Source organism: Myodes glareolus, chromosome 6, assembly GCF_982192425.1.
Source record: "Myodes glareolus chromosome 6, mMyoGla1.1, whole genome shotgun sequence".
Lineage (NCBI taxonomy): Eukaryota > Metazoa > Chordata > Mammalia > Rodentia > Cricetidae > Myodes > Myodes glareolus.
The window spans coordinates 99,329,338-99,342,399 of record NC_142031.1 but is presented as its reverse complement, the minus strand read 5'-3'; the positions used below and the strand labels follow the sequence as shown (position 1 = coordinate 99,342,399).

The following is a 13,062-nucleotide window of genomic DNA, read 5'->3' as shown; positions in this document are numbered from 1 at the left end:
TTACTGTAAACACGTTGAAGTATATTATCTGGGTCCTGATTATAATACCAGTCTGATCTAGAGTTATAGATTTGGAAGTTGTCAGAACAAAGGAGAAAGTTAAGTAATAAGGTTGCCTGTGATTCATTCTAGAAGCCCTGAGTTCTTTATCTCTACAATCTCACTCCCTCCGGGACTAAACATAGCTTTTCTTAACCTCATTTTGTTTCTAATTACCATACGTAGGCATCTGGATCCGCCATCATCCTTCTCGTTTCCTCTCTAGGCACAGTCCTCTACTCAGTAGCTAGCCTGCCCTGTATGAGGGGTTGTGTCTCTCTCAGGATGGCCCAAGACACATGGTCTGCCATCTGCAATGAATTCCCTGCTTTTGACCCACAATTTTACCTTACTGGTGGGTTTTTTTGTTGTTGTTTTAATGTATATGTATGTACTGGGAGTAAGTATATGTAACCATGTAAAATCAGATGCCCCTGGGGGCTAGAAGAGGGTGTCATAGCCTCTAGAACTAGAGTTACAGGTGGTTGTGAGCTATCCAGTATGGGTTCTGGAAACTAAACCTGGGTTCTCTGCAAGAACAGCCGGTGTTCTTAACCTCCGAGACATCTCAGTACCCTTCTCTGCCTTGTTTGTTGGTGGTGGTTGTATTTGTTTTGCTTTGGCTTGGGTTTGGGTTGGGGGGGGGCAGAGTCTCAGTATGTGGTTTTGGCAGGCCTGAGACTTACTGTGTAATCCAGTCTGACCTAACGCTCATGGCAGTTCCTTTCAGACACTCCTGATGCTTCTGGGTTGGGAGGTAGATTTGTTCTCCCCTCTCCTGTGTCCCGTGTCTGAACATGGTCAGAGTGAAGAACGCCAGCTGCAGTGGGTGTGCACTGCACTGCCTGAGTGGGCTGGGAAAGTGACCCCATCTCAGATCTGCAGGACCTAATGCATTCATTGCCTTCTCTAGGGTGGGGCCTGGGTTTGTGAATCTTTAACAAGCTCCCCAGATTATTCTTAAACAAACACGGAAACTAACTAGTACAGAGAAACTTTTCAAGCCCAGTTTCATTTCCAGTTTGGGTAGGTTCTCTCCACCCGTGACCTCAGCTTTCTCCTCCCTGATGCTGTTTGAGCACTCAACTACTTTGTGAGGCTGCTGTAAGAAATCAAACAAGGAGCACTGTGGAAACAAACTGTTGAGTGAAGAGCGCCAGTTCCTGGGCTAATCTCATTTTCTGGTGTCTTTTCATTTGGGTATGCAGGCCAGGCTCCAGCAACCTATACATTAGTCCTTTGAGCCCAGGGCAGGTAATGTGTGTGCATGCCATAGGAACCTTTAGCAAACACCACTGAGCCGGAAGCAGGTGGATGCTCTTTCCTCTGGGCCAAAGGTTTGCCTCTTGTTCTCTGCATCTGCCTTTGGATGCCCTTCAAACCTATGTTTTTGTGAGGTGAGGAGTTGTTGGGAAAAGATAAATTAGGTTTGAGTAACTACTGAATGCATCCAATAAAAATGTTTCAAAGGTAGTTCATAGAAAAAGTAACCTGGCTCCACCCAATACGCAAGCATTAAGCCATTCTGGGGCAGTGCAGATTTGTAAATGTATAACAAATTGAAAGTAAATTTACTCATACCTGACCAGTAGTATTTTATTACTTTTAAAAATTGTGATAGAATTAACTAAGTTCATAGGCCAGGAGTAGGTGCTGCAGTGAGGGGGAAGAACTTTTCCCAACCTTCCCTTGTTGCATCTCTAGTGGTCAGGCATTATCTAAGTCATTTCTACCAAGTCTTCCTAGGACATCTACCAAGCCCATTATTGTTTTGGGGTCTTTCCTTAAGGTGCTTTTTCACATACTAACAGAATCTTGATGGCGCACATCTGTTAAAATTACTACCCCTTAAAGGCTTTTGTGAAATTCTTAACCAACTTAAGAAAGTGCGTTACTGAACAAAGCCTTGGTTAGGGCTCAGGTTGCTAGACAGACTGTTTGCAATTAAAGTAGTCCCATCTCTGTATCCTTTAAATGCAAAAAGGGCTTCGGATCTGCTGATCTGATCTATGTGACTGTCTTAGGTTCTCAAGAGTTTCTTTTTTTCTGGAATAAGAAAGGCTCTCTTTTTTGCTTCAGATCTGGTACTTGGTTAAGTTTAGTAAGGTTTCCTGGAAAAAGCCTCAAGGGCTTTTTCCTGACACACTCAAGCTATATGTAGAAGCAGAGATTGGGTCTGTGTGTTGGAGAATTTTGAAGTGCCAAATGTGGTAACCAAAAACTGGGAGTGAAGCAGATTTACTCTGGGGTTAGATGTGTCTGCCATCAACACTTTGTGTGCCTTAAAGGGGTTCTGTAGCTTATTCACCTTCCAGCCTTCTTATCTGTAAGATAGAATAGCCCTTCCTGCATTCATTACTTTTTGATCCCTGGAGCAAAAGCAGTTTAAGGAAGGAAGGGTTTGCTTTGGCTCACAGTTTAAAGGCATACAGGCCACCGCCATGGCAAGGAGGGAGCAGGAGGTGCTGGTTACATGTGTCCACAGTCAGGAACCCAAGCATGGCTACTTGTGCTTAGATCTCTTTCCTTTCTATCCAGTCCAGGGCACTAGCCCATGGAATGCTACTGCCCACATTAGAATTATTCTGTTCTAGAGAACCTCTCAGAAATATTCCCAGAGATTTGTTTCCATAGCGATTCTAAATTCTGTCAGATTAACAATCAAGATTAGCCATTGCCCCACTCCTGATGTAGAGCATGATGCATGCATGGTCAGTGTTCAGTAAGTGGAGTTAGTCTGCCTTCTGTGCCATGGGGAGTTCATGTGCAGGCTAACTCCCTTTGGTTGCCATTGGAGTTCTTTTCATGCATACTTTTCCTAAGCAGAGAACAGCCAATTGACAGTACCCACAACGTATGTCTTCATCTTTTTAATTGTCCTTTTAATAATTCCATAAACATCTAAGAAACTGAATTCAACAGTTTAAGTTTCTTCAGACTTTGCTCCAAAGAGGAACATTTTCTGGATGCCTAATCATCGTCATTATCTCAGAACATTTCCATTTTTATCTGTTTCTCTAAAATTGAGAAGCAAGAAATAGAATACTGTATTCCGAGTAAGCAATGGCATGTGTTTAGCTTTACTACAGACTTGTGTAGACAGCCCTGCACCAATGCCACTGAGAGCCTCCCACCCAATGTGGCTCCCCAGATTTCCCCTACTTGTGATTTTGAGGACTCATTCTGCTTCACATTTTAAAGGTGTCATTTCCCCCAAATAAACATGTGACCAGAACATCACAGCAAATCCCTGTAAGGCAGAGGAATGTCAGGCAGACTGTTGATATTTGTTGGCCTTACTCTTTTCGTCTTTCCTTTAGCTTGGAGCTATAGGCAGCCTGCCTCCTGGTTATGATCCTGAAAATTCCCATTTCCATGCATGTACCTTCCACACTCATCACAACTATGCTGTAGAGAAGGCAGCCCGGAGAGCTCCCAGTCCCTCAGAATCCAAGTCAAGAGCATTATCAGAGCACAGGGATGGTCCCAGGTGTCCCTTACCACTAGGCATGGAATACTCAGCTCAGAACCATTCTAGTATTTTCTTTTGGAGTGCTTGGTGATGTTTGAATATTAATATAACCCCTGTTGTTAATTTAATCCTCTTACTGCCTTGAATGATGATCTGTTTTTTGTTTGTTGTTGTTTTTGTTTTTTGAGATAAGGTTTCTCTGCAGCTTTGGTGCCTGTCCTGGAACTAGCTCTTGTAGACCAGGCTGGCCTCGAACTCACAGAGATCCACCTGCCTCTGCCTCCCGAGTGCTGGGATTAAAGGCCTGCGCCACCACAGCACGGCTAGTGATGATCTGTTTTAAGAGCAGTGTTATCTCTGGCCTACGGAGGAGATGCTTGAGTTGAGAGAACTCTATAGGGCAAGAACGATGACTGTGCGTCCCTCACCAACCTGGGTTCCTCCCATCTAAAAGATATTTTCTTCATTTTACTTGGGAGTTGCTGTTTCCTTGAGGGTCAGTGTCAAACCCCATTGTCCTAAATCAGGCTTTCAGACAGGCTGGCTCCCTACATTTTGTCATGTCAAAATAGTTCCCTTCTGTTGTCACACAGCAGCCAAGTCAGGTCTTCAATAGTAGAGACTCCCTGACTAAGATTCACAAAAGACTCTATCAGTTTCATTTGCATGAGAACGAATCTGTTAATTGTCAGAAATAGTTGCTCTGATTATTTTTTAGAGCTGAGGAGATAGCTGGAATTGCCTTTTTGGTTACCTTTTGTTCTATTCAACTAACTCTGCTGGATAAAAAGATTTTCAAACTCTGACTTTCAAATTTATACATACCAATTTAGTTTCATCTCTAAGAACTTGAACTTAACTTCAAGTTTCATTGTAATCCATGAAAACTGACTCAGAAGGTGCTTCTTCATCAAAACATTGCTTTCACTCCTCTCCCAGATTCAGTCTGAGGCCCTGCCGTCCCCACAGCATTTCCTCACCCTCTCACCCATCTTTCAGTGCTCCACTGCAGAAATCAGAAGGAGCCGCAATTTGCTCAACTCAGCTCCACAAGTAGCCTGCTATTTAGGGGTTAGTCCTGCCTTCTCCCCATCAGCCCCAAGTCCTTGACAGTATCTGAACAAGTAAGTCCCGGAATCTCTTCTGCACAGGGTGAATTTTCCATATGTTCAGCACAGTATTGTTATGGTTAGTTCATCAATATCAAATGATTGGCACTCACAAACCATTCTACCTTCTATCCTTTGAAAATATAATAGTGTTTTTATTTCATAGCATCAGTCTTTGTTTATTCCCATGATCCGGACAACATTCAGCCTGTTAAATATTTACCCACGAGGTGGGTGTTGGCATATGAGTCAGCAGCACTTATCAGAGTGTGACACTGGATCTTAGGTCATGTATCCTAACACGCTAAGAAAGTCCTGAGTTAAAGGAGTGGTGAAGCTAGCATCTTTTTTTGTTTTGTTTTTTCAAGACAGGGTTTCTCTGTGTAACAGCCCTGGCTGTCCTGGAACTTGCTCTGTAGATCAGGCTGGCTTTGAACTCACAGAGATCACCTCCCCCTGCCTCCTGAGTACTAGGATTAAAGGTGTGCGCCACCACTGCCTATCTCAAGCATTCTTTAAAAATGAGCCCAGTTAAAACTCTTTTTCATAACATCTAACAACTAAGTGGTTCAAAGGTAAATACCAAGAGTGGTCAGTTCATCACATCCCAAATCAGGCAAATCTGTTGTTGAGATGTGGGCGAGTGCTGAAGTATGAAGATAAAGAGGAATGCTGGCCCACCTACTCTGCGGATGAGTGCTCCTGGAGACAGCCACGCACCTCTATCTGCTTCAGTGATCATTGAGTGCCTCGGGAGCTTTCTCCTCATCAACATCCTGCCCTGAGGACTTCAGGCAGCCACACCAGCTGTTCTTCCCAACCCTGTAGCCCTTTATGATTAAATTCACCCTCCTCTCAGGAAGCAAAGTATGTCAGCAAAATATCAGAGGTGCTAGTGCAAGCATATAGACCTGCCTTCTAATCTTGGTTTGACCGCTGACTAGTTGTGCAAACCTCAGATAATTTCCTGCCTTGCTTTCCTCACCTATAAGGTTACAGTAATTCTCTCTTCAAGTTGTAGGGAAGGCTAAATTAGACAATGTGATGGAAGAGCGACAAGTATCAGTTCTTGATAACCAGAGAAACGGGCCTGGCAGCAAGAGTAGATTTCTTCATACCTCTTTCTTTACAGCACCATAAGCAGTTTTTGTTTGGGGCCTTTTTTTCCAGAATGACACAATTCAAGCACAGAATAGGAACGTGAGCGAGGTAGAGATAGATAAAGGAGGGGAGAGGAGAGAAACTTGGAGGATTGCCTGCAGACTATTTTCCTTTTATACAGTTTAACAAATGGTTAAGGAGCTGTCCTGTACATACAAGCCAAAAGCCCACTGCAGTCCATCAGTTCCAGGAAACTGTCCAAATTAGTTTACCTATTTTGGAAATTTTGTAATACTAATGATTATTTCTCTGAGTAAGCCGTGAGTTGCCTGGATCTTACTTTAGTTTTCTACATTATATGTATATTTAACCAGTAATCAACAGCCATAAACATTGAACTCTTGTTAGTGCAGCAGAATGAATTAAGATATAGGCATTTAATGATAATGTGAAGCTCATATTCCCAATCCCATTAACCCAAGTCAGCTGGCAGCCAGGCTGTGCTGCGACGCCAAGTCTACTTGGGGCATCATGCCCTACCTTGCCACGGCTCTAAGACAAGTCCCTTGTGCTTTTGTCCTTTCAGTGCACTCGGAGGCTCCTCAGCTCTTCATATCCCTGCTTTCCCAGGAGGAGGATGTCTCATTGATTATGTGCCTCAAGTTTGCCACCTGCTCACCAACAAGGTAAAAGCAAGTTCCTGGCCTGTGACTTGTAAGAGTCTCCTCCTTAATGGTTCATGCTCCTCTGTTGCCAGGTCCTAATGTCGTTCTCAGGGGAGAGGGTAAAAAGGCCCTATGTCAACAACCTGTTTAATAATGGGGGAAAAACTTACATACCCTCCCAGCACCCAAGCTGGATGACAGTTGACATTTCATGTTTGTCTCACATTGGCTAGGCACAGACAGGACCTTTGACAACTCCATGCAGACTCCAGGTTGGCTACTTTTGGTCTGGCAGGCCTTATCTTCCCACATATCCACCCTTTTTGATTTATTACATAGGGCACTCAGCAGGAGCCAGAGCTCTTTGCTCCGTCCTTGTTGACCCTTCCTTAAGAGGGCTCAGCAACTGGATTGTGCCTGTCTTAGGTTGGCCTGCCAAACAAACTCTTACCCATCTTTGACTACCAGCCCTCAAAGAGCATTCATTCCTGGAGAGCTGTCAGGGTGAGGGATACTAGGCAGTAGCCTTTTGAATTACAAATAACCAGGCCTGCACAACCTCCTGTGGAGGACTGCCAGACAGATGCCTAAGAGCCATTAACACTGAAAAGCTACCTTAGTTGCTGTCTACTGGTGTCAGGTCTGCTGCAGGAGACATTAAGGAGAATAAAGCTTAACAACAACATCTGTGCTCTCAGCCTCTGCTTGCCTCCTCTGAAGGACAGTTCATCTGTCCCTCATTGTCTTCCTCTTCCTTTCCCTTTTCTGAGGACCCAGCTCCCACTGCTTGTCTTATCTTCATCTCTTCCCTTCATTATGGTGACTTATGTCAACTCTAGAGGAATTTCCATATCCCCTGCATTTTTGTTGCATCTTGTACCTTCTTAGGGTTTTACATTTGTGAGCCCCCTTCTCCCCAGTCATCTGGTGTACACACACGTTGGATAATTCTTTAAAACAGCCTTCATTTCAGCTTTCTTATCTCAGCCATTAATTATCTGTCCTTCATTCTTGTCATGCCTAGGAGCAATTGACCAGAGTTTTTGCTCCTCTAGGGGCAAGAATTCCAGTCCGGCTGGTCTTCCACCATATTGGATTATCTGAAGTTTTCCCTTGGTTATATTCATGAGCACATAGCTGAGTTTACAGTAATGGTGGTCACCAACTATTTCCCAAAAGTGTGAGCATATACTTCTTAATATCCAGCCAATATATTTAGCTGAAAACTAGAGATATTAATGCAGTAGATATTAACCCTGCCTCTTTCCCATCCCATATGGACTATGACTCAGTTGGCTTAATTGCCAAAGTGTTGTTTTCTTTGCTCCTGTTGACTCATTCATATTGGCTGAGAAAACAGATCTTTTGTTTATCTCTCTCATTCAGAAGATAGTTCATTTCTCTATAGGACATATTTTTAAAGAACAATAATATTTCAGAGGCTTCAGTATCAATTTTTAAATGTCAGAGAAACTGAAATCTGGCAAGGCTACAGCATGTGGTACTGGCCCAGATTCCAAGGCACTTAGCTCCATGGAGTGGTGGCTTTTGCTGAGACAACACCCCCACCCCTGCCTCACTGTTCCCCTCCAAGCCAGAGTAGAGGGCAGGATTCTTATTTACATTCTGGGGCTTTGCACTGCCTTCAAATCTGTGTTCCGGAATTTTAGAGAAAAATGTAAATTGTGTCGTCCAGAACTGAGAAGCAAAGCTTTGTAAAACTCCCCAATTGAGATTAATTTCTAGTCATACATTTTCCTCAAAAAAAAAAAAAAAAGAATATCGTTTTCTCAGAAATATAAGAATCAGTGTTTTTCTTATCTGGTTCCCTTTCATTAATTTTGCTTGTCTTTAAAATTAGTGTTCTTCTGTTCTAAACGAGGACACATGGGCTGCTTTTAGGAGCAGTCTCTTCAAATGAGTTTCCATAATTACATCGGAATCTATCTTTATAGCCAGTTTTGTTGTGGGTTTCTGTTAAAATGCTTTTCTGTTTTTAAAATCAAGTACACAGAACTGTTTTCATCCTTTTTTTAAACAAAGCCACTTAAGCAAACTTATCATCTGTTTTTCTTTTCTGAAAATAACATCTGATCTTGCATTAAGCCTGCAAAGTAAGCACTGTTTTTGTAAATTGACATAAACCGCTGTTATATAAATAGAATTGTTTTACTTTTCTAAGGTAGAGCCTGGCTATTGGGAACACTTGTGTTAAGGTTATGCTAAGTACCTTATCTTGAGTTCTCCTTAGCCATGGGAACGCGGTATGGCTAAAATCAATATAGAGGGTTTTGGTTTTTTGTTTTTGTTTTTTGCGGTGGGGTCTCTTTTTTTTTTTCAATCACAGTGAGACCATTAAAAAGAATGTGTTTTTATGGTAGAAGCTATTGTATAAATAACTTACTTTCAGCTACCTAGCATAATGAGTTAACATTTTTGTAGAAATTGCCATTTTTGTGCTAACAAGGATATACAAAAATGCAAAATAAAATCACCCATTGTAATATTTCTCATTCTGAATACTAAGATTTTTTTTAAAGAATTAGGTATTATCTTACCCTTTTAATTTTATCTTACCCTTTCAATCAGAATTCAAGAAAACCAAAAGCCCCTCTTGATGAAATCTTTGTAGAGAATGTCTGCTGACAATTATAAAAGGAATAATAGAACTTTCTTACATTACCATTTTTCAACCCCAAATGAAATAATTCAAAGAAGAATCTCCCAGTTGATGCTGAAGCCATTAAGTGAATAATTGATGGGGAGCCAAGTCTTCCCAAGCTTTGAAAGATACACTAGCAGATTGCTCACCCTGAGAAGTGGGGTGTGTGTCTGTGAGTGTATACTACATCATACACTCAGTATGGCAAAGGAGACATCCCTCTACAATGGAGTGACTTCCTCAAATGTTGAAGCCCAGTACTACCTAGAAAGATTTCTTGCCAAAAACCTTTAACCCGATCTAATTATACCTTTAACTCTAGCTTCTAATTATAGGAAAATACAGGCAATAAAGATAGCAGAAAACTGAGACAGTCTATAAGACAATTAACCCAATCTCTTTGAAAGGCAATGCCATTTATGCATGCTTGTGTGGACATACATGCACGCACACACACATGCACATATACACAATGTGTTTTTATTATGTGATTAAAAGATTTTAAAAATATGAAAAAATAACATATCCAATCCTGAATTATACACTGCTTTGAAAACAATGTTTTGGGGGCCCTGAAGAAAAACTCAACATGGACAAGGGTAGCAGATGACACCACAATGCTCCTTAAACCTGTTGGGTGTGACAACTGCATTTGTGACTTCCTATGAGAATGTCTGTTTCCTGCGGAGTTGCATACTAAATGAAGTATTTGGGGTGAACTGTCAGGATGTCTCCAATTTCCTTTGCAGTGTTTCAGCAAGATTGATGGATAGGTTGACAGACAGAGAAGTAGACAACTGGATATGGCACTAGGCAAAATACCCACCATTGTTGAGTACAGGGTGGGAATATGGGTGTTCATCCCCTGTTCCCTCGGCTGCTCGGAGTCTCTCAACTTTGCATAATAAAGCATTTTAAGCCTTGCTGTACTGATTTTCAGCTTTGGGTTCCCATTCCAGGTACAGTATGTGATTCAAGGATATCACAAAAGAAGAGAGTACATCGCTGCTTTTCTTAGTCACTTTGGCACGTAAGTTCTCCCTTGTTTACACTACACACCAACAGTGTACTTGCTTCTCTCGTGTGGGAATGTCGCACCTTCTCTGTGACATTCTGGCTTTGGTGCCTACCCTAGAGCTGCCAGGATAACTTAGCTTTTAGCATTCTTAAGCAAATAATAGAACCAAGTATGCCCTCTGAGCATCAGTATGCCTCTCCCAAACACGGCAATCAGGGTAGTGTCCCCTGAATACACCCATGGGTGTAAAGTCTGCTTCTTGTGGAACTTTGGGTAGCTTGTAGTGCACTTCATCTCCGTTGTCTTCTGGTTGTCTGGAGGTGACCAACAGGGCTCTTTCTTTTCTATGTATTTTAAAATTAGTTTGTCTTTTTTTAATTTAAAGATTTATTTATCTTTATTTTATGTGCATTGGTGTGAAGGTGTCAGATCCCCTGGAACTGGATTTTCAGACAGTTGTGAGCTGTCATGTGGGTGCTGGGAATTGAACTGGGTTCTCTGGAAGATCAGTCAGTGCTCTTAACCGCTGAGCCATTTCTCCAGCCCCTTAAAATTAGTTTTTAAGTTAACATATAAGTAATGGGTTTCATTATGGCATTTTCCATATACTCATTCCTCTACATTGTTCTTATTCCTCTTCTAAGTACCCTCCCCATACCCCCTGACTCTCGTTGTTTGCCCTTCTTCCTCCCAAATAGCCTCCCTTTTCGCTTTCTTACCACATGTATTCCATTACCTGTCCTTCCTCATCCTCTCCTCCCCTCTTGTGCTGCTCTTTCTCCTTTCATGACCTACGCACACATATTTGAAAGTAGATTCCATGGATGTGAGGAAACATGTGGTGTTTGTCTTTTCTGAGTCTGCTTTATTTCGCTTAGCATAATGATTTCCAGTTCTCTCCATTTTCCTATAAGCCCTGAAATTTCATTCTCCTTTATAGAGAAATGAAATTCCATTGTGTGTACCACATTTTGGTTGTGCACTCAGCTGATGGTGGGCATCGAGGGTGGTTCAGTCAGGCACATGTTATTGCGGGTAGCACTGAGACTTGGAAGTTTAGTGATTCAATGAAGTCCCACATCTAGAAGAGGGGCCAGACATTGTAGTTCCCCAGGATCCGGGTCTGCTGACAGGACTCTGTCACCAGCAGTGCCTCACAGATTCTGGAAGGAAACCTAACATCACCCCTGACAGTGACGAGTTATACCGCAGAGGAGTTAGAAGATGGCAGAGAGGCGGGTGGGAAGCGTAAGACTGCAAGGAAAGCATGGAGTGGCTCTTCCCACTGCTGCCCTGTGCGTCTGCCCTTCCCTCTGGATGCCAGAAGCGATGCTGTTTGCAGCTGTTTCTTCTCAGTGCTGTCAGGGGTCGTGTAAGCTTCCACCGGGGCTCAGCACAGTCGGGGCATCAGTGTGTTTTCTTCATAGCCTTTAAAGGTGGAGCACCCTGCCCAGTGTTTGGTCCTGGGGATTTCGGTCCTCTGCTTACTTATTTCAGAAATGACTAGGAAATGATAGAAATATATAAACAGAAACAAGATTTCAATTTCAAATAAGTAAATGAAGATAAAACCAAGAGAGCAAGTAAAAGCAAATGAAACTAAGAGTAAAGCTTTCACAGCATAACACAGTTATGAGCAGAACTCCGGCTGCTGGAAAACTGCCAGACAGTTCTCTCACCGACCGCTTGATGGTTTTTTTCTCTCCTAAATAGAAAAGTCAGTATCAAGCAACGTGGCTGTCTTTTACCTAAGTCTTTCATAATTAAAATTATTTTCTGTTTTATTGGTGACCATTTTGAGAGAGCATTTTTTATACAATAGTGGTAATAAACATTACTGATCTAAATTTTGAGTAGAATATCTTTAGCATATGTGATTGAAAATGAAGGAACTAGCACAATGATCTCAGAATGGGTTGTATACACCCCAAAGGTTACTACACACATCCTTTGGGGAGAAGAAAAAATGAAAAAGAATTTACATTTGCTTTTCAATGTCATTCTATTTTAATAAAAACTTTGCATATTTTATTATGCACAGCGTTTAATAATATAGTACTACCAGTATGTAGTTATTAAGTTACAAATGATTACCACTGAATTACCGAATTATATGCTTAGGCATAAAAGGCATTATATTTTGTTTTTGCCTGTGAGGTATGGAGGCTAAAAAGTTCAGACCCCATGGTTACAATATTGGGTTAATAGGATAAAAGGCCTGTGACATCATGCCCAGCTGACTGATTTCTTAGATTGTCTCTACTCATAACTGATGACTGATGCTTCCATTTTGTGGTTTATCCTCATTGTTTGTTTTGCAATTCTTTTAAAAAGTTTACTGATATCATAATTTTCTGCTGATGAGGAAGCTAAGTCTCCACAGGTTAAGAAATTTGAGTGAGGTCATGAGCTGTAGCAAATGACAAGGTTGTGACATGAACCTCAGTACTCTCGTTCCAAACCCTAGACCCATCTTGATGCATGCATGTCTTAAATCTGTCTGTAGTTCAGTCACCTTTTAAATAGTCTTAACTTACTTCTGTTGCTGTTGAATCTTATTTTTACGAGGGTTTGTGTGTGTTCTTACTTAGAGGTGTCGTGGAATATGATGCAGAAGGCTTCACAAAACTTACTCTGCTGCTGATGTGGAAAGACTTTTGTTTTCTTGTACACAGTGAGTATACTTTTGCTATGTGCATGCACTTAGGAATGTTCTCCTATAATAATCAGGGTGAGGACCTTCAGTGTTCCCACGTGGCCCTTTTTATTTTACCATGTGTTTATTTATATTGAGGTCTCAACAAGAAATTTTCTCCAAGAAACCAGTGTTTCTCAGCAGGAAGGGTGATGTTTCCCACATCTGATAATGTCTGAAAACATTTCTTGTCACAGTGGATGAGGGGATCTGTGATCAGCCAAACCTAATGTCCATCTGTCCCAGGACAGCACCTCACAACAGAAAACAATTGAGTACAGAATGTCACTATCGCCGAGAT

At 41.8% G+C, this 13,062-nt stretch overlaps 1 protein-coding gene and 1 long non-coding RNA gene across 2 annotated transcripts in view; one reads left to right on the top strand and one right to left on the bottom strand.

The window, feature by feature from the left end:
- Babam2 (BRISC and BRCA1 A complex member 2) overlaps positions 1–13,062 on the top strand; it is a 362,656-nt gene that overhangs the window by 277,164 nt on the left and 72,430 nt on the right. Inside the window, exons 8-10 of the mRNA XM_087907383.1 lie at positions 6,308–6,407; positions 10,008–10,078; positions 12,658–12,740. Coding sequence (XP_087763509.1) covers positions 6,308–6,407; positions 10,008–10,078; positions 12,658–12,740 — 254 coding nt within the window. The remainder of the gene's footprint in view (positions 1–6,307; positions 6,408–10,007; positions 10,079–12,657; positions 12,741–13,062) is intronic.
- LOC146894434 (uncharacterized) overlaps positions 9,509–13,062 on the bottom strand; it is a 40,110-nt gene continuing 36,556 nt past the window's right edge. The window contains exon 6 of the long non-coding RNA XR_015002502.2: positions 9,509–11,569. This is a non-coding gene — a long non-coding RNA (uncharacterized LOC146894434). The remainder of the gene's footprint in view (positions 11,570–13,062) is intronic.